This window comes from Nipponia nippon, unplaced genomic scaffold, assembly GCF_047370975.1.
Source record: "Nipponia nippon isolate SJK-2023a ecotype South Korea unplaced genomic scaffold, ASM4737097v1 scaffold_10, whole genome shotgun sequence".
NCBI classification, from domain to species: Eukaryota; Metazoa; Chordata; class Aves; order Pelecaniformes; family Threskiornithidae; genus Nipponia; species Nipponia nippon.
Window position 1 is genome coordinate 33,655,202 of NW_028262291.1, and position 27,166 is coordinate 33,682,367.

At 44.9% G+C, this 27,166-nt stretch overlaps 1 protein-coding gene across 6 annotated transcripts in view; it reads left to right on the forward strand.

Annotated features, from left to right (window-relative positions):
• The window catches only part of ACTN1 (actinin alpha 1), a 91,570-nt gene extending 65,211 nt beyond the window's left edge, over positions 1–26,359 (forward strand). The window contains exons 8-22 of one of the 6 annotated variants that reach the window (XM_087746488.1): positions 2,639–2,724; positions 8,063–8,155; positions 9,307–9,537; positions 10,073–10,220; positions 10,821–10,971; positions 13,412–13,520; positions 14,004–14,144; positions 16,134–16,316; positions 17,062–17,196; positions 18,046–18,225; positions 19,131–19,277; positions 21,259–21,339; positions 21,890–21,955; positions 23,478–23,636; positions 25,464–26,359. In XM_087746488.1, the coding sequence (XP_087602614.1) occupies positions 2,639–2,724; positions 8,063–8,155; positions 9,307–9,537; positions 10,073–10,220; positions 10,821–10,971; positions 13,412–13,520; positions 14,004–14,144; positions 16,134–16,316; positions 17,062–17,196; positions 18,046–18,225; positions 19,131–19,277; positions 21,259–21,339; positions 21,890–21,955; positions 23,478–23,636; positions 25,464–25,622 (2,069 nt within the window). In that variant the 3' untranslated portion in view covers positions 25,623–26,359. Of the gene's footprint in view, positions 1–1,198; positions 1,285–2,638; positions 2,725–8,062; positions 8,156–9,306; positions 9,538–10,072; positions 10,221–10,820; positions 10,972–13,411; positions 13,521–14,003; positions 14,145–16,133; positions 16,317–17,061; positions 17,197–18,045; positions 18,226–19,130; positions 19,278–21,258; positions 21,340–21,889; positions 21,956–23,477; positions 23,637–25,463 lie in introns of all 6 variants that reach the window. The other 5 variants (XM_087746487.1, XM_087746484.1, XM_087746486.1 and 2 more) reach the window with 5 other exon arrangements.
• The last annotated feature ends 807 nt before the right edge of the window (positions 26,360–27,166 follow it).

Here is a 27,166-nt window from a genome sequence, read left to right on the forward strand (position 1 = left end):
TTCTTGACTACTCAGAAGTGTTGGGCGTGAAGATCCCTCCCTGGCTGGGTCTGGAGACCAAGGCAGAGATCCATATTGTTCAGAGGTGCTTTTGCTACTGACTGTGACTGCTTCCCTGAGGCCACTGGGACAGCAAGGATTACTTTTCAGAGCCCTGTCAGGACCAGCTTGGCAATAGGCTTTAAAGACTGTAACTCTGGTGTACAAACAACAGCCTGAAATAGTTCACTGGTTGTTGGCTGTTTACCTGAAGCCAGCTGGTTTTAATGGTAGAAGCTGTGTTTCAGGCTTGGTTTGGACAGGAGAAGAAGCTAAAGGCTTTTGTTAAATAAGGGAGTGAGAGGAACAAGGGGGAAAGGTGGGGATAGGACAGCTGAACCCAGTGAACCTCTATTTGGGTAACTAGGATGTTCATATTCTTAGGCAGTATTTCCCATTCCCAGGGATGAGTCTTCCTTTCCCTGCATTCATCATGCTGAGGTCACAAAAAATAATGAGATTTCTGGAGTAGATTTCAAGTGCTTTCTGCCATTCTGTAGGAAATAAAGCCACCTCAAAAATAAGTGGATCTAGCTTCAGATCTCAGCAAAGCTAGCAGTGATGAAGAGGGCCCCTTGCAGGAGCTCCCATTGCTCTTTCCTGATCACTCTCCTCCCTCGAGGAATGGAGCTAATGTGCATTCCTCCACACCATTAATTCTGATCTCTGGAGGTGTTGAGTTTCCCCTGAAACTAATGAAAGGGCCTTTTGAAATTCAAGCCATCATTGTGTTGAAATGGAGGATGGGGGCATGGAAAGGAAGGGAGAAAGGATCTTTCCTGAAGAACTGCATGGAGGAATTGCCGTATAATACATCTATAAAAGCCATGTCAACCTGCTGCCAGTTTGGATTGATTCAACCCACCATTCACAGTAACGTTCTCAAGACAGGGAAGTGCTGTGACACGAGACATGCTGACATATGGCTGCATTAGCCTGGCCAGACCCTGGAAGCAATTTTATCATGAGGGAGGGGAACCAGGAGGGTGATCTTGGCTTCTGAGAGAGACACATCTTCTGGGGAATGCTGGGAAGCCCTGTGGAGTTGTTATGACAAGCATATACCCCAGCAGACCTCCTGGACAGCTGTGGTTCTCCCTCTCCTTTGCTTTCCTCCCATCAGTTGATTATGCTCTTAACGTGAGGTTTTTTTTGACAGACATTGTTGGAACTGCCCGTCCTGACGAGAAAGCCATCATGACCTATGTTTCTAGCTTCTACCACGCCTTCTCAGGAGCCCAGAAGGTATCGCAGGATCCCAAGCTCCCTCCACAGAGCACACCTGGTGCCGTTGCTAATGTCCAAACCTTTTTTCTTTCTCTCTCTCCTCTCTAGCTACGGGCATCTTTATTATTATGTTCTTGGTAGAGTTGGCTGTTGGTTCAAAGTGGTGCCCCAGACATAATACATGGGGGAAGGGAGCCAGGAGTCCTATTTCCTTATAGTCAGTGGTACTTCCAGTAGCACTTACAATGCCACCACCTTGGCGTGCACACAAATCCGAGGGAGTGGGGAGCTCTGCCTTCTCCATGTGCCTTCCGAACTGCTGCCCTGACAGCCGAGGACCTGCACCCCCTGTTCCTGGGAAATCTGAGCTAGGAAGCTTGGTCTCACGAAGGTGGAGACCACCACATAGATGCTCTGCTCAGCAGGACACTGCAGCCTGCCCCCACTGGAAACAATGCTGATACCTAGTCAGTTTTGGTTTTTTTTTTTTTCAAAGATGGAGGAACAGAGCTGACTTAGTGGTTTTTTGAAGGGTTCAATGAATACCCAAAGCTTTATCTTTTACCTTACCTATGCTGCAGGTTCCCACACCCTTGCTTCAAGGTCTGAACCTGCTGCTTTCTCAACTTGTGCCACAAATGCAGTCCCAGTTCACCTGGGGCTTACAAAGCATGTCTAACGAGTACATCCGTGGTGATTTTGCAAGCAGAGCATTGCTTATCATGACTAAAATGCCTGGGTTTGTTCATTTGTTTCTTTTTTTCCTCTTTTCTCACCCACCATGCTGGAAATCAGGCAGTTGAGTCCTTGCTGTGTCTGGCTTAGCCATTTTCCTGTTGGTAATGGAGTCACTTAAGGAAAACATTTTGTGGGTGAAACCTTGTAAACATCTCTCGCCAAAACCAAGCAGCCGCCTGTACTTCAGTGCCGTAGGAACAGGCGGTGCGTGTTGCAGCAGAGCAGATATTGTGTAGGAAGTGCACTGCGTAGGAAGGCTCTGATCTCTAGCTCCTCGGCACACAGAAAGGCCTTGAGCGCGGGCGTTCAAACCTCCAAACAGCCTATTTGCATCCTTGGGCCAGGCCCCCAGACCGCGGCTGTGAAGGTGCAGAGCCCGGATCCTCAGCTCGGGATCCCCCTGGACTGGGGGGGGGGGAGGGGGGAGGGGTGCCGCTTTGAGCCACAAGCCAACGCTGCTAGCCACCTTCTGATCCGAATTCCCAGCTCTCCGCATGGAAATCTGTTTGGCCTGTCCTGCAATGCATGATGGGAAGTTTTCTCCCCCTCTCTCACGCCACCCATGACTGTTTTGTTTTATTCTATGTGCTGCTTCTTACTTTATCCTTTCAACCTCTTTTCCTTCTCTGCACAGATATTATAGGCACGCTAAGGCCGGATGAGAAGGCCATAATGACCTATGTCTCATGTTACTACCACGCCTTCTCAGGGGCGCAGAAGGTGAGACTTTACCACTAACAACCCCCTCCCCGCTCCCTGCCCTGCCCACCGTTCCTCTCCACTGAGGAACGCGCCAGACCCCCGTCCGCCCCAGGGTGTCCGCAGGGAAGCCCAGCGCATCCAGCAGTGTGCTTGGATGTGCCATCTGTAGTCTTGCTGGAGAAGTGATGTAAATGTCCTTTCAGACAGACTTGAGCTGCTCCTCCCCTCCTGTTTCACACCCCAGCGGTGGAGAAAGCATTTGGTAAAGCTGGCTTTGAAAGCTGAATGAATGTCTGCTCTGACAGAGTCAGTACCCTTTCAGTGACTAGTGGGCATCATCCTGGCCCGGCGATGTGCCTCCCGAAGTACCGCAATCAAATCAGCCTGCTCCTGGAAATCACAGCCTGTTCCCCTTGAGCTGCCGTCCTGCCTTCCACACGCAGCCCCCGCTGGGTCAGTGGTCTTTTCCTAGGCTGAATCATCTGTGAGCTGGTTACATAGCACTTTTGTGCTCCAGCCACAACGCCCATTCCTACCAGGCCTTGAGCTTTCCCAAACTCACACGCTTCTCCATTCCTTGCTTCTCCCTGGTCATTCTCCTCTGTTTCCCAAACCACCTATATGTTTTATTTCTCTTTCTTCTGCTTTGCCCATTTCCATAACTTCAGTCCTTCTCCCTCTGCTTCCTCTTTACTCCAAAGTCTCTTTGCTTGGCATCGGGACATTTGTCCTCAGAGGAACCAAATAGCCACAGTTCGCCTTTGGGCAAACTTCCTCCAAAACAGCAATTTCCCTGCAGTCCTTTGAATAGAAGAAAAAGGTCCATCCTTTCCTCCCGTGCCATAGCCTGGCTGGGCTGCAGCCTGTCCACAAGATTACTGCTAATTTCAGATTGTAGGCTTTTGAACAATAAAATCCGAAGTTCAAGACTGCATTCTTCATGTTATGGACAGATGTAAAATCTCCCTGTTTCCCCCAGCCTCAACTTCTTTCACTCACTAGGCCTTTTCTGTTTGAGACACAGTCCATGTGTTGCCCAGCTTGAGGGCTAACTTGACTCCAGGAAGAGTCCATCTCTTTTATACAAAGCAGTGCCGATGGTCACAGCATTGATGCAGATGCCATGCTGACGCTGGCTTTCAGAGGACAAACACAGGCAGTAGGTTCCAGGGAGCAGCTCTTTAGTTCAAGCTTTTTGTTCTCTGCCCTGTCTCATATAAATTACGTGATACTGTCTTGTTTCCAAGGAACTGGGAATATGTCCCACAGCAGTGCAGTAGACTTGCCTGTTCGGCATAATTTGTGTAGTCATGACTTTTCTGCTAGGATCCTGCTTTGTGAATAGTTCAAAACCCTTAAGACCAGGCTGCGAGCTCCAGCCAGCTGATACTTGCCCAGGAAGACTGTAGTCTCGGAACTCGTGCCAGCCCGGTGACAAGACCTGCTGTTTGCCAGGTGCCCCTGAGGGACTGCTCCATGCTCTCTGCTTAACCTGAAGAACTCCATATTGAGGAAACAGCAAACCACAATATGAGGAAGGTTGTGGCCTGCTGCAGGAGCAGCCGTGCCCTTCGCCAATCCCTTCCTCTTCTCTCTGCGCCCATTCCACGATTTGGAAACTTGCTCAGCAGGTCCCATGCTCTCATTAGCAATTTAGCTGGATGCTAGGTCTCCTGGGATAACTGAAAACAACCTTTTACTGCCTCAGGACCTGAACCAAGTAGCTGGGGCAAGAACTAGAGATAGAGCTTCTTTGTTATTAAAGCTTCAATCCCATGTAGTCTAACTGGCTTATAGGGAAGATTAAAGACTTAATAAATTATTAATTTTTTAGCGGTCCTGATGGGCCAGCAACTCAAGTGTGCCCTGGCAGGAGGGGCACAGCTCCTTTTTGGAGCTGCCCTAGCCGTACATTAGCCAGCTGCTGAGTGACACAGATTCAAACCCCTGGGCAAATGCAAAATGATTACTGAGTACAAGCCCCAGTCCCGATTGTAATGTGTTGCTGCCTTGTGCATGGTTAGGTGACTTACTGTGATATCGCTCCATTTTTCATTCAGATTTTTCATTACTGCCACCAGTCCTGAAGGGGAAGTCCCATGAGCCGCTTTCTGCTTCTTTCACTCTCTTATACTGAGCCTTTGAAGGTACAGGGTCCCCAGCCTGACATGTGTGTGTAGATGGCTGCTTTTTCTTTATGCCATTTTTTATATATATATATATATATATTTGTAGGTATACTTGCTTTGGTTGGTTTGCTTGTTTTCTAACTGCTTCTGACTTTCACACTAAATGCATGCAATTACTGGTTGGCTTAATATTTTGTAAACTTGATTTCTGGGTTGAAAATTTTTAACTAATGTTTTACCATTTTATTAAGAGATTGTGTTTGGCATACAGTATTCTGGAGTGGTCCTCTGAGGCCAGAGGACAGCAACAGGCAGGCGTTTTCCCTATGTAGCGCACTGTGGGAATGCCTTCCTTTATGGTCCTCCTCAGCAAAGAGACCTGGATCCATGAGCTTGAGAGACAGATAACTCCACTTCCATCCTAAGCAGCCCAAATCAGGGTTGAGAAATACAGAAAAATTGCAGAGAAATTACTGCTACTCTGGCTATTCAGATTTCCATTTTGAGTCCACCAAACAGCACGTGCATATCACACAGCAGTGTGGTATCGAGCAGAATGCCCTGGGCTTGCCCTCCCTACAGTCTCTGAGTGCAATATAATGTGTCAGCACGATGCTGCACTGAAGCTGATCAGCTCACACAGATTCTCTGAAAATACAGATATGCAGCTTCCAGACCCCAGGATGGCGTATCTTCTCAGTGCTGCTCCATGCATTGTGGACACCCTGGCTTGTTTGGAGCCAGTGTGAGCATCCTAAATGCATCATTGCCTTTAGCAGTGCGAGGAAGCCAAAACGGCTTTTTCCATGCCACTAATGAAGGTGTAGGGGGAGCTGCCTTGGCCTCATGTAGACATCTTAGGGTGCCACTCTTCTTTTACCTGAAGGTGTTTCACTGAGGTTGCCATCACCGCAGACCAGCTCATTAGCAACAGCGTGGAAGGTATTTGTGGAGGTTACCTTTTGTCCTCCCTTGCTCAGACCAAGGCAGTGTAACGCGTTGCTCGTGACATTAATGGTGATAGCGGCCACAGAGCCTTTCCTGCTGCAGCAGCAGCACCCTATTGTGTAGCGCAGTCTGGAGTAGGCAAGAACCGTTGAGAAGCAAGTACTAGTAGGGGAGAGAAAGCCTCTACACTTCAGCTGTTAGGATAATACAAATAATGTCATAATTGCTGACATTCAGAGGGCTTTTGTGTTTGGACAGATGTTCAACACATATACACACACAGACATTTAAAAACTTGGGCAGCTGGAGGTAATCTATTGTCGGATACATGTAAATATGCCTCCGCGCGATGGGGTCCCTCCTGCACGGCTGGCTGCTGCTGCAGTGAGCTCCTGGAGTGTAAAAAGAAGGAAGCTAAGAGTGTGCAGGGACCTCTTCTCCTGGGACAACTGAGATAAACGTTTGGCACCACCAGTTCCCTGCAGTCACTAGGCACATCATGGTAGGGCTCTGGCAGTGTCTTTTTGACATACTATTTAGTCCCATGTCTATAAAGTTTTCTCTCGATATCAAAAAGCACTCCATTAAAGTACAAACTTTAGTTAAAAACAGATCAAAGAACAAGCTTTTTTAAATGTAACCATTGTTTGCACTTTTTACAGATTTTTTTTTTTTTTAAATGAAATTGCTCTTTCTCCTGTACAGGTCCCTCTGATGTGTTTTAAATTAGTTAATATCTGTGTATCTGCTAGCTGGCCTGCTTTAGTGAAGGGACAGATGACTGAATATATGGTTTTTACAGCTTCTTACAAATGAATAAGATTGCCAGATCCCTTGGGACCTTAGCAATCCATACATCACCGTACAGCCTATGACTTTATTGCTATTCTTGCTGCCTCACATCAGCTGCAAAAATTAGAGGATTTTTCTCAAGTGGCTTTGGAGATTGAATAAACACATAATAAAGGTCGTTTAAAAATAGAAAATAGTTGAAACTTGCCAGCGATAAGCTCAGCAAAACTTCTTTTGGCCTCAGTCCCACACATAGTTTTAAGGCGCAGGACACAGCATTTGCAATTGGTCTGTTGTAGTGTTGGCATGCGCCCTCTCCTCTTCATCTCCACTTAGCCTCTGTAAGGAGGACTACTCCATAGGGGTCCTGTGGGTAGCTGTAGCATCTTCCCCAGGCACCAGGGCAATAGCTGTACTGTGGTAGGAGGGTGCTGAGCGAGCCCCTGATACCCACCACAGGGGCACATCCTTCGAGGCTTTGTGGCATTGCATCACCATGATAATGATTAAGGGAGCTGATATCCACAGATACATGCTGTGCAAGGATCAGCCTGCTGTATGTTCCCAATGCCAAACACATGCATGGCACTCCAGGGCAGACTGCTCCTGAGTTCATAGCTGGGATTTTTCTCATCCTTACTTTGTTCCAAATTCATGTTTTAACATGCTCAGCTCCCTGCAGAGAACAAGGTTTTCATCCCACAATGAAAAAAAAAAAAAAACCAAAACAAAACTAAATAGTAACAACAGGCTCTTTTTTAGTGAGACTAGTTTTGGGAGAGTAAGCAGAAAGATTACCCAGAAAGGGGAAAAAAAAGTCCTCAGCTGGATCATGAGACCCTGAATACATGGTAGGTGTCATGCAGCAAGATGCTGGAGGAGGTGGCCCTGCAATGAGTGCGAGAAATACAGGGAAAGCTGAAAGGCAGCTCTGCTGGTCAGAATTTAAGGTTAAGAGGAGTATCTACCACTTTGTTTATCTTCCAAACAAAATCATGAATTCTCCAAAGTCCAGTCTATGGATTAATTCTGTTTAGATAGTTCTTTCCTGGGGCAAAAGCATGTAGAGAGTCTTATCAGCTTGACACCACTTGTTACTGGTGTTGCAGCTCTGAATGCTGGTGAGGGGAGTGGAGGTGGCAGAAACCCCCTGTCTTTGCAAAGAGGCAGCCAGGGTCCCTCTGGTAGCAGCAGCTTCAGAAAAGGCATAGAAATGTGGTTGTCTCACAGCACATAGGGTGGGATCAGTAGAGCTGAGAATTTCTGAAGAAATGTATTCACCTGAGAAGGGAAAAATAAATTATTATAGGTGGTCAGAGGGAAAGCAAAGAGGTCAGGACAGATGTTTTGAAGCACAGATAGGTTGCTAGAGCCAAGGGTAGGAGACTTTACCCGCAGGTATGTAGCAGGAAGCTAAGCTCCAAGCTTTGGTTTATTTTATTTTTTTTTTCACACTTTTCCCTTTTTGTTTTTCTTCTCTTCGTCAGGCGGAGACAGCAGCAAATCGTATCTGCAAGGTGCTGGCAGTCAACCAAGAAAACGAACAGCTCATGGAAGACTACGAAAAACTGGCCAGTGATGTAGGTGTCCATGGTGCTGTTGGTTTCTGGGTGGTGGTATGTGGAAAGGAATTGTATTTAATGCTGATAGCTAATCCTGGGGACTGCTGTTGGCCCATGTTTCCCTGGAAGATTCTTTTTTTTTCCTCCTTCTAGCTTGAGAAAAATGAAAGATCGAACTTACCTTAAAGGCAAGAGCAGTCTACTTTAAAACAGAAAGCTTCCACAGAGCAGCTTTGAGTTTCTCACTTTATTAAGACTGGCTGCAGAAATGCTAAAATTAAAGGAAAAAATCAAGCTGGTTTAACTTGCATTCCTCAGGACTATACAGCTTCATAACATCTTTCATGCAAATTGTATGCCAATATATTGCAGAAGTCAGGAACTGGATTAGAGAGAATGGAAGTTAGAGGTACTTGAGCAAAGAAATATGCATTTGCTGATAGTTGGAAAGAATCTGTGTAAGATACAAGCTGGAGGCTGCTGTGGTTAACTGAGAAGGCTGACAGACTGATAGCTGTGAAACTACAGAAATCACCAAATGTGGACTGGAGTATGTTTGTGGAAGTAGGGAGGGGAAGGTGGAGAACAGAAGGGCAGACATAGCCCATGAGCCTGGTTTCAGCCTGGTCTGAAAAGTATAGGACACTACTCCACTCACACTACAGACTGACCATTGCATTAGCATTTTGCGGGTTCCCCAATAGGTTTGCGAAGGAGGGCTATTCAAAGAGCAACACTGGCTTCAAGGAAGCTAAAGTGGGAAAAGTGTAACTGGGGGCAAGAACTTGATTTCTCCTGTCAGGCTCTTTTGGAGATAATATAACTTACAGTATCCTTTAGTTATGCGACAGTCCAGCAAAACTCTAAGGCTTTAGCGTAATCTGAGGATATAGTTTGGTCCTGATTGTTCGAAAGCTATGCCTTAAGCATGTTGGATTGGTAGTGCTGCAACAAGCAGTACTACTTAGTGTGGTAGAGAATGGGCTGCTCATTAAAAAAAAAAAAAGTACTTCCAAAAAAGCTGGCAAACTTTTCTTTACAAGCCCTGCTGGTGGCAGAATCTTTCTGACAGCAAACATGAAAGTAAATGGTCCCTAATGAAATCAGAGCAACACCTGTACTTTTAACACAATTTTCAGTTCAAGGTGTCTCATCATCGCTCTTTCTAGCTGCTGGAGTGGATCCGTCGCACCATCCCCTGGCTGGAGAACCGGGCCCCAGAGAACACCATGCAAGCCATGCAGCAGAAACTGGAGGACTTCCGGGACTACCGCCGCCTGCACAAGCCCCCCAAGGTCCAAGAGAAGTGCCAACTTGAGATCAATTTCAACACCTTGCAGACCAAGCTGCGGCTCAGCAACAGGCCAGCCTTCATGCCTTCAGAAGGGAAAATGGTCTCGGTAAGTGGGGGTAACTGCTCGTATATACCCCAACCATGCCTAAAAAATGGGACTCCTTTTCTGCCCATGGGTGGGCAGAGCATGCCCACCTTCAGAGTGAGCTACTCTGTGGTAGGAGCCCTACAGAATATAGTTGAGTGAGGCCATAATAAGAGAGGATCAAGCCATCATTGCTTCCCTGTATCTAAACCAGACTCTGACGCTCTTCACAAGTTGCATGCCTTTATGAGGAGATGTCTGGGTGCCTCTCATTTTTTCTAATTGAAAAATGGTTGGGTTTTGTTGAAGTTTCACATGGGGAAGTGTTTTGAGAGGGATTCTCATGCAGGCAGGTATATCCTGACACTGCTAGTCCTGCTTGTCTTAACTCTGGCACTTCATCTTCCTGACCTGTCTACACAGCCCTGTGAGATTAAAAGGCCACATCCACTCTCTCCAGCCAATCGGAGCCGTGTAGCTCATGGAGACTAATGCTGACATACATCTTCCCCCCCATCTTCTAACATGTCTTTTCTTCTTGTGCTCCTGTCCCTAGGATATAAACAATGCCTGGGGTGGCCTAGAGCAGGCTGAGAAGGGCTATGAGGAGTGGTTGTTGAATGAGATCCGGAGGCTAGAGAGGCTGGATCACCTGGCAGAGAAGTTCCGGCAGAAGGCATCCATTCATGAGTCCTGGACAGATGGTAATGCCAACCTACATGCTTCCTATTGCCTGACATAGTGCTGTCCGTTATGCAGGGAGGAAGAGATGGATCCGTGCATAGATCCTTCCATGAGATTTTCTTCTTGAGAATGCTAGGTTCATTTCTTATTTTATTAGGAAATAATGTATGAAAATCAGCTTGATCTCTATTCTGCTACATTATGCAGCCACATCGACATTCCCTAACTGTTGCAAAGTGAGAACTTTGGGTAGAAAAGAGCTGCAGAGCAGAGGAAAAGTTACCGTACAGTAAATGCTACAGTTGGCATTTACAGGACCAGCATAGCCCAGTGTGCACATACTGAGACAAGTCCAGTGTAAACTGTGACAGCACTGGCTTGAGCTGCACTATGTGCCCTTCTCTGTTGTTAATGGCAAACTCACACTGCATGGTTTGAAAGCAAGGATTGAAAGTGAGCTGGATAGGCCAGCACACATGAGGGAAAGCCTCGGGCAGGGTGTCTGGAGTGGGGCAGATGCCCTTTTGAGGGCCTCCGGGGCTGCCTGGGTGGGTTGGGAGCTGGCTTTGGGGGCATTGGGTCCTGTCCTTCATTCTCTTGTCCTTTGGCTCCCTCCCCAGGTAAGGAAGCAATGCTGCAGCAGAAGGATTACGAAACTGCTACCCTCTCGGAGATAAAGGCCCTGCTGAAGAAACACGAGGCCTTTGAGAGCGACCTGGCTGCACACCAGGACCGCGTGGAACAGATTGCCGCTATTGCACAAGAGCTGAAGTACGGCACCCCAGCGCACGTCCCATCCTTGGGGCCGGAGAGGCTTAATCAGCTTTGCCCTCTGCCCTCTGGAGAGCCATAAATCAATCCCCATACAAAAATGTCGGGAAGTCCCAGTGTTTCCAAACAGTATCTAGGATACTGCTCTCCAGTATCCGGATGCAGCAGAAGTGCAGGCCAGAGAATGGATGAGTCGTGGGTGCTGATGAGGGGGCGGCAGAATTATATTCCCAAGCCAAGTTTCCATCCTCTTCTAGCTCGTTATGCTACTGTGAACACTTTCCTAAAGAGTCTGACCTGCCTCTGGCGCCTGCTAGGTTTCAGAGTTGTAACGCCGTCATACTTTTCTAGGAACAGAAGGAAATGGCAGAGGACAGCAGGCTCTCAGTTTGCTCTCTTTTATAAAAAAAATTCTTATTCTGGCAGGAAAAAAATTTGATGCTTGAGCCCATTGTGGCCTCTGCTGCCATCCCGGGCCCTTTGGCCCAGGAGTACTGTACCATGTGCACTCTTGTTGGCACTTGTTCCAGGGTACCCTCATAGCAGCTCAGCTCCCTCCCTGCTTCATCCGGCTTGGAAACCTTCACCTCCACTCCTTTTCCTGGAGTGATGAGTGATGCAGGTTACCAGGAGAAATGGGGTCTTCTCAGGGCAGGAGGTTGATTGCTAGAGATGGCTGGCCTCTGCAGCACAGGGAGAGAGATTTTGAAACCCTGCATGTTTCTTGGCAAAAACAGTCTGAACAACTTGGCTTTGACTTTGTTTCCTGTTTTAAAAATATTTATATATCACACTGGCCTATCTCAAGTTAGCATCTGGACTAAGATCAGTACCGTTGGGTTGAAGGACTGTTTTTCTCTAAAAAATCAGGATTATTGGATCAAGATCATTATCTCCTTTAACAACACAGATTTATGGAATTGCTCCCTTGTCCAGTGGAGGATTGACCTTGGAACAGGAGGAGGGTTCAAGGCAATCCTCAGTGTCAGTAAGATTAAAACTGAGGCTGGCTAGTCAGCAAGCATTAGCTGACCTGCCACTTCCAAAGCACATGCTACATGCCAGCCAAAGCAGCTGTGGCTCTAAGAGCAACAGGGAAGGCTGGGCCGTAAACTGGGGGAGAGGTGATTTCTTCCAAAGTGTGAGAACAGCGGGCTCAGCCATCCTTCCAAAAGCCATCTTCCATATCAGCAAAGAGGCCACGCGCTGAAAAACCATGGCTGAGCTCATTTCTCCCCCAGAGATACGCTGCCAGGGAGATGGAGAGGGTCTGGAGGAAGCCACTGCAGCTGCCCGTGCCAGGCATGTTGGGGGGCATGGCACATTCCCCTCCCCAGCAGTAGTGGTCCATCACGGGTGCGTTATGAGCCAGGTTTTCAGAAGCAGTTCTTTCATCTGCAGTGCTGGCTCTGCAGCAAAGTAGATCAAGGAACTGATCTGGATTAAAAACCCAGCAAAGAAGTTATTTTTAGCCCAAATCAGTTTCCTGACTAGTTTACCGCAAGACTCCACCAACAGTTGTGCCCACACGCCTCAGGAGAGCAATACAATGGTGGGAAGAAACAAGGCTAGGGGAGGCAAGAGGAAACTGTTTAAACCTGCATTAATGCTTAGAGAAATGCTGATCAAATGGCCAAGGGTCACTCAGTAGCCCAGTGAGTTATTCTGCTTTCTCTTTTGAGGCTGACACTTCCCAGCTTGGCTGGTCTCCCTCTTGCCTGCAGGTTTCTCCCTCTTTGACCACGTGCAGAACCAAGACCACAAAGCAATACAGGACCACAAGCTTCAGTTTACCCCCGTGCTCTCCTTTCCCCAGCCATACTCTTACAAGCCTGTCTTCCATGAGTGCCAGCCTATAGATATCTCGGCAAAGTACTCCCTGTCAGGCATATGGGAGAGAAACCTACACAGTAATTCTGGGATTGTCCTAAATAAATGAATGGATTGGGTAATTTAGCTATTGCTTGCCACCCATACTATGCAACTCTTAGAACAATCTTAAGCAGTTTCTTTGTATTCATAATAAAATCTTTGCTGCCCATTCTGATGTACAGGGTGCACGTAGTTAGCCTGCATGATGTTCTTAAGCAGAATACAGGGGCATATTGCTCTGCTCATAATCTGCTTATTCCCAGCTTGAGCAAAAGTCTATGCTCCCTTCCCCCAGTGCCAAGTTACTCCCATCAGGCAGCCAGCACCAGTGTTTGTTGAGGCCTTGGGTGGTGGTTGTTTTTCTTCCTGTTCTGTGCTGTTTGACGTACCGTAACATACAGTGTCTCCAAAACTAGATACTGCTGTCATCCTGGCTCACTTTACTTGCAGAGACCATGAGCTTTTTGTCTGAATCTGTCCTCAAGGCTGATAAAGATTTCTAATGGGTTTCTCTTTCTTCTTCAAAAGGTCTTTATTTGACTTCTTGTTTTTTCCCCACCCCTTGTAGTGAGCTGGACTATTACGACTCTCCCAGTGTCAATGCCAGGTGCCAGAAGATCTGTGATCAGTGGGATAATCTGGGTGCCCTAACCCAGAAACGTAGAGAAGCCTTGGAGGTGAGAATTGTTACAAGTTGGACCTTTGGGATTATGTGGGTAGGTCATTTGTGGGAAGCAAGCTGCAGTGGGCATGAACAACCAATTTCTGCTCTTTTGTGCACTCCTAGAACATCCCAGAATGTAAACGAGGGCTACATTTCGGTATATTTAGCCTGCTTTTCCCCTTACAGCCTAATTATGGTGCCATTCGTTTGCTCAGGCTATTGATTTATTGCTACTTTTCTGTGTTTTGTAATTTTGTTCTGTTTGAAAAGTCTGTCCTTGTTTTGTTTTATTTCAAAGGACCTCAGATTTTTCCCTCAGAGGAAAAAATCCATCCTGTGTAATCTCTTAACAGCAGAGAAACTTTTACTGTAGTGCCATCCTGGGAGCACCAAGGAGGTCTGAAAGGAACGAGCAGCTCAGACAACCCACATACCTATGTGATTATTCTTCTCTAACCATCTTTCCTGATTTTCTTTCTTTTTTGTGCATGCCCAGAGGACAGAGAAGCTACTGGAAACAATTGACCAGTTGTATCTGGAATATGCCAAACGAGCTGCCCCTTTCAATAACTGGATGGAAGGGGCCATGGAGGACCTGCAGGACACATTCATTGTTCACACCATTGAGGAGATCCAGGTACAGAGCAGTCATTTGCACCAGTCAGGCTAGGATAGAGAGAAGTGAGGGGTCTCCTGGATTCCTAGTGGTGCCGAATTTGTAGGTCATGTTCTGGTGCTTCTGCTCTAGTGAGTGAACCTTAGCAAGAGAAACAAAAAGGAGTATGGTTTTCCTTTATTTCCTCCAAAAAAACGGATCTGAATAGGTATGAAACGTGCTCACACCATCCTAGCTGGACACAAAGAACTGAAAGTAGATTTTTCAGTGTAACTCCAAAGTCTTATTACTGAAAGCCTGAAAATTAAGAGAATCTTTTAGGGTCTTGTGGGGTTTTTTTAACCCACATGAGCAAAGCTTAATGCTACTCACAGGTTCTGCAGGTCAGTTGTCCCATGTAAGGTTATGTCCAGGTCATTTGATCCTATGTGATAGGATGTGCCATAAGGACAGTTGTTGAGCTGCCAGCTGGGTTTCGGTGCTGAGCAGAAGAAAAATCACAATTGTCCACTTTGGTGGTGGATTACCATTTGAAGCAAAAGTCATCTTGCCTCCTGCAAGACAACAGAGACAGTATCTCAGTTTTCCCCCTTCTGAAAGGGTGTTAAAAAAGCAGCTTGAGGTATCTACAGGTAATTTTCAGACCTTTGGGAGCAGGAATTACTCTTCCCTGTGTTGCAGTGGGCACTTCTATTTCTCCTGCTTGATGGGCTCATGAAAAGAATCCAAGTCAGCTCTTTGCAGGAATGGCTGACAGAAACGTGGCCATCAATGAGACAGCAAATGGGGGACCAACAGGGGACACTAGGCAGCCAGAGGGGCAGAGGGGTAGCGAAATAGTCGTAGCCTGGTATCAGCTCTGTTACTGAGCTGCTACTTGTTTCTTCCACCCTTTCCTCCTGAACAAAAGAGTTCATTAAGTCTTTCATAATGCAGAACAAATCTGAACAGCATTTAAACACTTCCATCATCTCTTTGTGACTGTTTGCAGTATCTTTCCCAGCCCCCCAGACTTGCATTACATCTCTGTGGCCACTGCAGCAGCTGCAAAGTAATGAGTCACTGCGTAAGGAAGCAATTTTACAGAAAGTAGTTACACAGTGTGTGTGTTGCAAGAGAGTGGTCAATCACGCGGTTTACTTTCATTCCTTCTTCTGTCCACACTGTTCCCTTGATTATCCCTGCACATGCCTCTCTATCCCCCATTCATTTTGCTGCCTTTTTCCCTGTGTTTGCTTCCCTAGTCTTGATCTTCCAGGCTTCTGGGACGAAGTACCTTAAAGGCCTGTAGAAGCAGTGGGAGATGAGCCAGGACCAATTGGCTTGTCAGCTGTCCACAAACTACCAGCAAGCATGCCCCCACCATCAGTCCTTCGAGGACAATCTGGGCACCGCAGCAAGATGGGGAACAGAAAGGGCCTGTTGTGTTCAGGGAGAAGGAGCTGTTATTCAGCAGCAGGAGCGTATGTTCCCTGTACAACTTTGCTGTTGGCTGGAAGACCTTCACCTAGTTCTAACTGACTCTGATCAGACTGAATCTGACTCATATTATTCATCTGGCATTATCTTAGGTGTAGAACTAGTACGTACCTGGTGGGAGAAGAAAAACATGGTGCATTTATACTAGTGAGACATGACTGCTTTAAAGTAATGCTAGTAGTCAGATCTTCTTCCCAAAGGGGCTGACAGGCAGTCACTGAGCAGTGTTGGAGAGAGAGTTCTCCCTACATTATGAGCCAGAATTATTCCACCATTTTTTGGTATGTGATCTCTCTCACTGGTCAACATGGGACAGAAACAGAGGGAAAACGAGCCTTCACATCATTTAACTACTTAAACCAGCCTGTTTAGTGATGCTGAGAGAACCTGAAAAGTGTATTAGAGTAGCCTGCTTTGTATCCTGGGAATATGTAAGCTTTTGCAGTCACTTCTGCAGGGATACATTTGCTGAAGAGGCTATTCAGTGACTAATGCTCTTACCCTCCCTTTGCTGCTGCCTTTCTTCTGCAGGGATTGACCACAGCCCACGAACAGTTCAAAGCCACTTTGCCAGATGCCGACAAGGAACGACAGGCCATCCTGGGAATCCACAATGAAGTCTCAAAGATTGTCCAGACATACCATGTCAACATGGCAGGAACGAATCCTTACACTACGATCACCCCACACGAGATCAATGGCAAATGGGAACATGTGAGTTCTTTCCAGCCTTGCAAGTTAGTGTGGGCGGATGCCGCTGCTCTGTCACTGGGGCCCCAGGAAGTGGATTATTTACTCTTCAGTTACCCTCTCATGCTTACTGCTGAGCTTTTTTTTTTTCTTTTTTGGTCATTTGTTTTCAGCTCAATTGCTATGTGCTTGGAAAGTGGAAGAGATCTTTCATATGAATGCCTAAGGGGTGTCAGATCCCTTTTTCCTTGCTATTTTTATAATGAAAGATGCTCAATTAAAAGCTTTGAGGTTTTCAGTCCTCATTTGATCTGACAAGCAAGTAAATATGGCATGTGAGTCGGTATCCTTTTTCACCATTCAATCCTTCAGATGTTTTATCTCCTCAGCCAAGTAGCCTTCCCTTGCTGTAATCCTAAAAGAGCAGCTACTCTGCGTACCAGCTGTGCTGATGGTTCTTACTACCAAATGAGATCACCAAAATGAGATCTGAACACGTTCCTGCAATTCAGTTAACGTGAGCCACCAAAAACCCAAGTAGTGAATGGAAGCTGCTTCTGGTCTTCCATGGGCTGAGCTGAGTTTGCAGTGTGCATCCTACAGCAGATAGGATTCACATTCCACGAGCCTTCCCACCATGTCCTAAACCATATGACTGCTTGTTTTCAGTGCAAACACCCACTCCTCCCTTCCTTGCGGCAATTTCTGCATTTGCTATACATGTGCTTTTGTATGTGTAAACTGCACACTTTGTTACTCTTTGGTGTAGGTGCGGCAACTGGTTCCCAGAAGGGATCAAGCCCTGATGGAAGAACATGCTCGCCAGCAGCAAAATGAACGACTTCGTAAACAGTTTGGTGCACAGGCAAATGTCATTGGACCCTGGATCCAGACCAAGATGGAGGTAGTGCTTTGCTCATTTTGAAACAGTCTGTTTTCCTCTGTGATCTTCACTGATATTCTTATCCTTGGTCTTTCTTGAACACTGTCACAGTCGTTCTTCCATTGGGTTACAGCAAGAGAAACATTCATAGCAAACACGGAGAATCCCAAGATTGATATTGGTTACTGAAGTGCTTGTACTTTTCTTCCCCTAACTCTTTAGTACAGAGTTTAAAAACATGACTTAAAATGGGGAACACTGGTATTTTACTGGAGTTGTGTTTATATGCAGCAAGTTAAAGACCCTGCATCAGAAGCATAATCTGTGTAATTGCTTTCACAGCAATGGTCTTGATACACACGACAAAATAAATACAATTAGCACATCAAACATCAGCAGAGGAGACATTTTTAAGGGAGATCTTCTCTCTTTAGGTAAGATTTAAGTTAAAGGAATTGGAGTTGATGAAATGGAAAAATATGAGCTATTACTGATGGCAGGAGCTGTAAAGAAGAGAGCAATTACAGAAATATGTCTGTATGAAGGTACTAAGTGGCAGACAGTACATCAGAAGAAGATCTGGCTTGGTACATTACAAGCTTATGGACTGCAGTTTCCTTTTTTTTTAATTGTATCCTTGTATTAGACACATCTCGTGCCTCAACTCACTTGGAAAATGTTCAGGGCTCTGCTAAAATTTTTGCTGACACTGTCTCGGCTCATTTAAAGTAACTGCTCCATGAGATGTTTTTTTTGTTTGTTTTTTTTAATCATCATCCTGTGTGAGTGTGAAATAGCTGCAATATATGTCAAGCATGTTGAGGCTTGTCCTTCCAATGGGGTCTAACTCTTTTGGCTTTGCTAATGCAGGAGATTGGCCGCATTTCAATAGAGATGCATGGGACCCTGGAGGACCAGCTCAACCACTTGCGGCAGTATGAGAAAAGCATTGTGAATTACAAACCAAAGATTGACCAGTTGGAAGGAGACCACCAACAGATCCAGGAAGCGCTTATCTTTGACAACAAACACACCAACTACACCATGGAGGTAAAAGTTTTGGCAGCAGATCAGACAGCCTCATCTGCTGCGGCCAGTTAGCATCAGCCACATCTAGCTCTGGCAACGTGTTGTGGTTCTCAGGAAAATGGAGAGCTTGATAATGTGGCCAAGCGTGCAACAACATGGTGCTGAATTTTTTTTTTTGCCTTGCTGTACTTCATGCCAACCCATTCCAATGTACTTCCAAATACAGACAATGGAAATAACCTGAATGAGATCAACAGTATTGCTGGTCTCGTTTCTCCTGCCACCCGATTGTGGCAGCCTATTAGCTGGGATTAGAAAGACCAGGGGAGTGCTGGTGATTTTGAGCTGCCACAGCCTGGCAGAAGAAAAAAGTCCAAGAAAAGCTTTTTAAAAATCAGAGTCTGGCTTTCTGTTGACAATGTGAGGTTTCTTGGAACCAATCTGAGTTCAACATGAATCCAGCAGAACACAGACGGGCTTTGAAACTTGTCTTTGGTTTCTGGCCAGCTCTCCATTAAGCAACAGCAGAGGCAGCGGAGCACCAGTGTCTTCCAAGGACTGTGATTTATTTATTTTCTTGGTAAGGAGAGTTTTCTGCCCAACTAAGTCCTAGAAGCACTGGGTTTGATTCTCATTTGTGTTAAAGGCCTTCAGTATGTTGCTCTGACAAGGCAAAGGAACTTTGCAATAGAACCAAGATTTTCTTAAGATCAGGAATTGGCCTCTTCAATATTTTTTTCAGTCAAAACTCAGATTTTAAACATCTGGTTGGCTCACGCTGCAGATAAGAAGGAAGCTTTTTCTGAGGACATGGACTTCTTCTGCCTCAGCCACCAGGATCATTTTAATTTGCAACAAGTGGCACTGGCCTCAGAGGCAGAAGAACTACTTTTTAATTTAGAAATTATCCTGTCCTCTTTTTCCAGCATATCCGAGTTGGCTGGGAGCAGTTACTAACAACAATTGCTAGAACCATCAACGAAGTGGAAAACCAGATTCTGACCCGTGATGCCAAAGGAATCAGCCAGGAACAGATGAATGAGTTCCGGGCTTCTTTCAACCATTTCGACAGGGTAAGTCAGTGCTGACTGCAGCTTCGTAAGCTACAAGCTTCTATGTAGACTGTGCAGTGCAATAAAAAACAAACAGTCACTGTGATAAAACTAGATCAACAGAAGACATTTCATTCTTTAAAAAGCTGCTTCTGTGGAGCAGTTATTCCTGTGAAGACTGCTAAGTGATCATTAGGCTGGGAGGAGAAGTATATCTTCACAGGAAACTGCTAAGTTTCCTGATAAAGCTGAAGTATGGAAAAGTTTGAAATTATTTAGGAAATTAGACTTTTACCCCATCTTCTCCAGAGAGCAGATTATCTGGATTTATAAAATTCTTTGGAGTAGCTGTCCTCCACTCTGACATACCATCACATAAACCTGTATTGAAAAAAACAATATTGTTCTTGTACGGAGCAAACAGGAGGATCTATACACACCACGGCATTGCATGATGTAGATAAACCCTAATGTAAAGCCTGCCTTGCCTTACTATGGAAATACATGCCGAGGCACTAACGGGTGCAATAAGAAAGGAATTCCTTAAAGGAAATTCTCCTCCCCTCAATTTGCCAGCCTGTCTGCCGCTCTTTCTTCTACAACCCAAATCACAAAGGTGTCATGCAGGGAAGCAGAGACAGCAGCCCAAGCCTGAAACTGTCTCCATTATCAACACCTACAGTGTTGTCTGGAAATCCAGAGCAGCCTGCAGAGATACTAAGTCAGTGATGCAAATATGTGTTGCTCTCCACCACTGGCTGTACCCGCCAGACTGTTTGAAAGGTCTCCAGAGAACAGGGCTGCAGCCTGCCCTTAGAGATTGGCAACATGTTCAGATTGCTGAACACTGGCTGTTTCAGCCGTTCTCTAGCTGCCCAAGAAAAATGAAAACCATGGCTTCTTTTCTTAGCAGAGGGACCCATAAAGCCCTGTAGATTTTATATTTTGACCTCCATATCGTTTGCCCCTTCCTCCACAACAGTCTGAATGATAATGCAGAGAGAGCATGGGCTTCCCACCTTCAACTGCGTATTTGATTTATGAAGGCTTAATGCTGACTTTAAAACCTGATTTTTTTGAGGAAAGTTGCTTGGAATTGGCCCCACCATCTTGTCTGTAGCTTCCTTGATCTGGCCAGAGATGGTGGTGGCAGGCAGGGGCTCTTCAGTGCTTGGGGCCTGTCCTGAGCTACAATTCTGCAGGGTGGGTGGGGATTCTCGGTTCCTGTGGTAGCTTGTGTATAGTTTAACGGGTACATCCAAACACTGGGGGAGCGGGAAATGAGCAAAGGGAAGAGCAGCTGCCAAGCCGTGTTGTGCTGCGCTGTACAGCAGTGCTGTTTGCAGAGCTGAGCACTTGATATAGCTTTACCAGTCAAAGCTGCACCTCATGTGCAGGTCTCATAAATACAGCCGTAACACTGCTCCCCTGAGCTTCAGCTGTTTTTCCTTGTGTGTTCTGGGATGCCCTGACAGCTAAGCTTCCTTGGGTGCGTTGCCAAACATACTTGCCCTCACCTACTCCTTTAGTGGGACTTTTGACTGGAAGATTAAGGCAATGCTTCCCACTGCCTCTGCCTGCTTACCTGCACTCCGGGTTACTAGTGAAACACAGGGCTTCTGGCACTATGGATAACAAGCAGTGACGCAAGTAATTCACTTGGGAGATGGAGATCTTGAGGCTTCTGAGCATCAACTGTTTTTGTCATTCAAATGCTCTCAAGATGTGACGAGCTCTCTGAGAAGGAACTGTTCCAAGAGCATTTTTAGCACATCCTGAAATGTCATTGTGATATCTAATGTTGTGCACTTTTTATTTTTCTTCCCTGTCTTTCTATCTGCATGTCATTCTTCCTCTCCCTCTCTCCTCACCCACTGCATGATGCACCTGTTTGTTGTCCTTCCACCTCCCTTTGATCTCTTCTGTGTCTCCCTTCCTTCTGCCCCACACCGTCACCCCACTGGCACTGCATGTCCTGCTGCCTGGCACACCGCATAACCAGGACCACTCCGGCACACTTGGCCCTGAGGAATTCAAAGCCTGTCTCATCAGCTTGGGTTACGATATTGGAAACGATGCACAGGTACTGAATGCTAGTGGTGAACACAGCCAGATGTTAAACTGTGAAAAAATAACAGTTTTTTCCTTTCTTTTCTTGTTTGTCTTAATCCGTCTGTCATTGCTGTTCTTGTATTTGACTATATATACATCACTTTTCTATACTACTTCCCCTCTAAATGTACTTTGGTATCTATTCCTTCTTAATTCCCTACTTGTTTGTCTTGGGAGATTTCCTTTTATGTCTTCAAACTATTCCATTTACTTCTGTGTCACTTTAACACTCCTTTTCTTGTCCATCCCTCAATCTGTCTTGCCTGATATCTTCGTTCCTTTTTTTCATCATCAATATGTTCCTTGTGTTTAAACTATTCCATGTCCAAAACCACCTTTGCTTCTTCATGGTTTCACAAACTACCTTTCCTCTATTGTTTTTCATTGTCCTGTAAATCCTTCCTTCCATCTCCTCCCCCCTGAAACTCATTCTTTATAATGTCTCCTGTGGGTTCATTTCTCCCTGGACTGGTCTCCCTTTTCTCTCTTGGCTTTTTCCATCTTTGCATCATTCCCTGTAGAAGAAGACTGGTATGATGGATTGTGAAGATTTCCGAGCCTGCCTTATCTCCATGGGTTACAATATGGTAATGTAGAGCCCTCTGTCACCCCTGTTCAAAGTGATTCTTGTAGGCATCTTCGAAAATAAAGGGAGAATGTGTAGTGAATGAATCAAGGTAAATACAGCCTTATTTTCCAGATTTATCAGCAATGGATGTTAAATCTAGTATTATCTGTGCATGTAAAATTCTTGTCTCGCAGTGGTAGCTGAAGGTAAAAAAAATGGAAATCATTGTCTAATTCCTGTGTATTTCAAATAAGAATTATACTTATCAAACTGTGTAGCTACGTGTGGAAGAAACAATAAGCTTCCTTGTATCGGTACCTGCGCTCTGCACAGCACACACAACCTCCCCAGCCCTAAGTGTCAGTTGAACTCATCTGGAAGTATACACGACCTGATTTCTGAATACACTCAAACGCTGCTCTTCTCATTCCTACCATTTATTTCACATCTCTCTTCCTGTACATGTAAGTAAGTTCAAGTTCCAGTCACCCTCCCCATAGCTTCTCCCTCACCAGAGTACCTCCATATTCAGAACAAGAACATGTGGCACCTTGAGAGGCATGATAACTAATAGGAAGAGCTTCACCGAAGACTGACGCTCATCAAACGGCAGAAGAGCGTAGTGCAAAAATATTCAGCTGTACTCTCAGTATCTTTGCTCCTGATGTTAGGCAAAGCAGTGTTTATTCATCTTACTCATCGGCCCAGTATAAATACAGACTCTTTGATGTAGCGTGCCAAGCCACAGTAACATTTGATTAGATACCTTAATTACTCTTGAAGGTATATTGCTCTAGATGTGTTAGAAGAGCCTGTTGCTAGGAGAAGACTCAGCTCTGCTCTCCCCTCCTCCTTACCTGGGGAGGAAGGAGTCCCAGAGATGAGAACAGATGATCTGTTTATATGAGAAAACAAAAAAAAAAAAAAAAAAAAGGCAGAAAACTACACTACAAGGTTTTGGCTTCCATAGCAAACTTCTCTGTAGGATATTCCCTGTAAAGGCTACCTCCCTGGGCCACTCCAGATATGTAAGTCCTTCTTTCTAAAGTCTGTCTAGTTAAGATGAACCAGGTAGTATTAAAGACCCCAGAGATGTTTCTTCTGGTGGTTTCTGTTCTGGCAGCTGAAGAGAACTGTAAAAGTTCTCTTTTAGTAAATGAAAGCAAAAGGATTTGAGGAATGCAGATCTTCAAATATTGCTGCAGACGTCTAGCATGACATGTATGACAGAGAAATTTGCGTCCTCCCCTGAAGTCTGTGTGATATTGTTCCCTGACAGGAGCATTGTCCTAGAGCCAGATGGAGCTGGATGTTATCCTAGGGCACAGCTGAGAATATTTTATTCCAAAGGACAAATGAGTGGGAAGCATTTGTACGTAACAGCAAGCTGAAAAAGAATATCCTGATTAAAAAAAAAAAAGAATTGGTTTCTATTTGGCTTTGTTTTTCTAGCTGTGAGATATGCTGTTGCACGGTTTCTCCCCAGTTGCATAGCACTGCTGCCCAAACGTCCAGGCTTACATGACTCTCTTGTTCTCCAGGGAGAGGCAGAGTTTGCCCGCATCATGAGCATCGTCGACCCCAACCGCTTGGGCGTAGTGACGTTCCAGGCCTTCATCGACTTCATGTCCCGGGAAACAGCAGATACAGATACTGCTGACCAGGTTATGGCTTCCTTCAAGATCCTGGCTGGAGATAAGGTCAGGCTCAACACCTTCCTTTGCTGCATCTGCATTGCTCCTGCTTTCCTTTTTCTCTCTTGTCTCCAAGAAAGTGTCGAGGGAAGCACTCTCTAGCATGGAGGGTATTTTCACAGGAACATCGTGCAGTGCTGGAGGAGTGCAAGGCTAAAGTGTGGGTTAATGAGCAGCCTGTCAAGGCACTTGAAAGTCCTGTTCAGCTGTCAGTCAGAACTTTGCTGCCCACTCTTGCTTTAAAAATTTAATTAAGAGCTTGGTTGCAATTTGTTATTTTAAAATGTGTGAACAAATTCAACAGATGGTTCTTGATTAGTCTTGAAAAACTATTAATTACTGACAGCTGTAAACTTGAGATGATCTTTCTCAGATGTACATGTGTCACTATTAGTTGTTACACAATCAATAGTAGGTTTTCATTGAGGATATGCTGTGTCTGCAAGAGGAGCATCTTTTAATCATAGAAATTGCTCGAAAGTAGGAAAACTCACAGGATGATACTAAAAGTATTACTTTTCTAAATTTGCATCATCAGTGGAACCAGCTGATAAAAAAAATTATGTAATCTTATTTTTCTTATATAACAATCCTCACTAATCTTTTATCTAATTGAACAAATAATATGTACTTGCAGTATTAATATATTTCTATATTTGCTATATTTTATTCATCTCACTAGAAATGTGGGATACCATTTCTCAGATTGTAATGAGTTACCCTTAAATCCAGGACTGGTTTCCATGTTTCACTAACAATCTTTTCATAACCTGTAATGTAGAAACCCACGATATCCATCCTTTAGGCATCTACCTGACTGAAGCCAGTCCACATTATTCAGATAAGCTAATCACTGAATAAATAGGTACCTTTGGATACAGTATTACTTATTAACTCTTTTACTCTGTACAGTACGTTAAATATCTTTGTCAGTGTTTAATATGCTCTAGTGACTATAACATGAATCAGACAGTATTTCATTATGAAGAAAAATACCTCTTACTCACTCGTCATTAAGCTGGGGGGGGGGGGAGAATAAAAAGTCGCAGGAGAGAGAGAGAGAGAGAGAGAGATGGTGTGAAACCTGAACCATTATTCAGAGGACTGCAAATGCCCATGAGTCAGTTAGCTAAAGACAACATACTGGTTAGCAAACAGGCAGCTATTGCTACTAACTGCATGGAGAGAAGCCAAGCTACCTCAGCTCAGTGAGTCTCCAGAAGCCGAATTTACATAAGAAGTTTTGCTTGCTTATTAAAAATGTCTGCTGTGAAAGGCAAGGATTGTTGGGGAGCTGTGGAAGCAACACAAAGTGTTTGCTTGTTTGCTGTCTCCATTGGTGCCACCAACCAGAGCTAGTGGGGATGGCTCCTTTCCTTGCTCTGAAGAGAGGGAACGGCAACTCCCAAGCAGCACAAGAAGCTGTTAACCTCCTGCCAGAGAGGGACAGGATCCAAATGAAATTTCTGCTTCCTCCCATGCACTTTTAGCAGGACCTCCACTGTAACCAGGAAGGCACAGTCTTAGGCTAGCAACTCACCTTACTTACCCCCAGGCCTTTTCTTTAGGTGTGCCAGCATCTCTCCTGCAAAAACAATCTTTCTCTCTGTTGTAAAAACCATTTTCTTGTCCAAGCGGTAGGGAGTGACTGCATTTCCTCCCAAGGTGTACGTGCAGAGAGTTCCCTGTGTGGGTGTACTGTACTAGTCCGGTTGTTGGGGTCCTGTCCCTGACTGTCGTCTGCTGCCCTGGGGGGACAGGGGGTGGTTGTCCCTCTGAGGAAGGTCAGTTTTCTGAAAGTAATGATCACCTTATCGTTTGTCCTCATTGCAGAACTACATCACTGTGGATGAATTACGGCGGGAACTGCCTCCTGATCAGGCTGAATATTGCATTGCTAGAATGGCACCCTACAATGGCCGTGATGCTGTACCCGGTGCCCTGGACTACATGTCCTTCTCCACGGCACTCTATGGCGAAAGTGACCTTTAACTTTTTTCTGTCCCACCACACGCTCCCTCCCCTCTCCCCCGTCCGACACGCCCTTCTTTCTCTTTGCAAAGCAGCCTCTGCTCCGCTCTTTTTTGTGTTTCCCTGTTTTGCTTCAGATAACAGATCACATTTTTAAGTGGGGGGGAGGACATTGACATGGCACCGCCTACCTTGCCCTTGAAATGACAGTTTACAAAATTATTTTGTGCAAAAAAGTTAAGTTTTAAAAAGAACAGACATATTTTATTATAGAAAAAGGTATTTTTCTCCACCAGATTGAAACTTAAAAAGAAAATGTTAAAATATTGCACCAAATATTTTTTGTTGTGACATAGAAAGTCGAGCACAATGTTACATTCCATCCTTTCCAAAAAGAACCAAACAACAACAAAACGCCACTTGTTCTGTTAACTTTTACATTTGTGTAATGTCTCTTTTATCACATTTATCTTGGGAGGGGGGAAGGCACACAAGTGCATGTGTTTGCTGGTTCACTCATTTCATGAAAATATTTTATGACAAACTTTTGAAATTGCTGTGTTTTCTAGGGAAAAAAATAATGTACACAGCTCATGTTTTCATATTTAATTAAAATATACAATATGCCTCCTATGTTTATCAGTGCACAACTTTTTTTGTTGCTGAGAATTGTCTGATTTCAGAACATGAAGCTTGAGAGTTGATAACTTTGATATTGCTTGTCACAAACCATATTAAAAATTTCTTGTGATAACAAATCTAGACTTTATTCATTTGTATAGTAAAATTGTTTAATCCTATTTAGTTGAAACCACAAACACGATGAAGATAATCCAAAATTAATGGATTTTAAATTGAAATTACAATACTTTAAAGGTAAACTTCCTTTCCCCCTTAACCTTTTCATTCTTGTTGAATGATGTTGGAATTTTCACAGCTTTCTTACTACTTTAATTTAATGTAATTTAAAATTTAATTTAATTAAATTACTTATAATTTTTAACCATCCCTGATACACCCACATCTCTAGGAACAATATTCTTGTTCCTGCTTAGAACCAGCACAGAATTAGTTACTAGACCTATGCAAACAAACAACCACCATATCTTGAACCATCTATGAAAAATTCCGCCACTGTTCCATGCTCAGCATTCAATATCTCACTGCTCTTGATATCACATCTTCTGACATTATAAATTCTTCCAGAGCCCTCAAGATCATCTTTGTATTGGACATTCGAAAGAAACCAGCCTTCAGAAGAACTCCTTTGGGACCTTTAATGAATCATAAAGTATACACACGCACAGGCATGCCTGAAAATCAGTAAAGGGAAGCAGCTAATCCCTTCCGAGCCATCTCATATTACAGGTGCATTTCCTGCCCTCCCACAACTTTTTTAGGAAACATGGAGTTAGGAGCAAAAAACTGCATTACTGCTTCATGACATGTTTCAAGTGAGTGTTTTTTAGGTATGACCACATACTGCTGTCTCTAGTCCCTAAGGCAGTTTTTATTTTGAAGTAACAACTGCAGGATCTGAGAATTCATGCACAGATTCCCAAGGA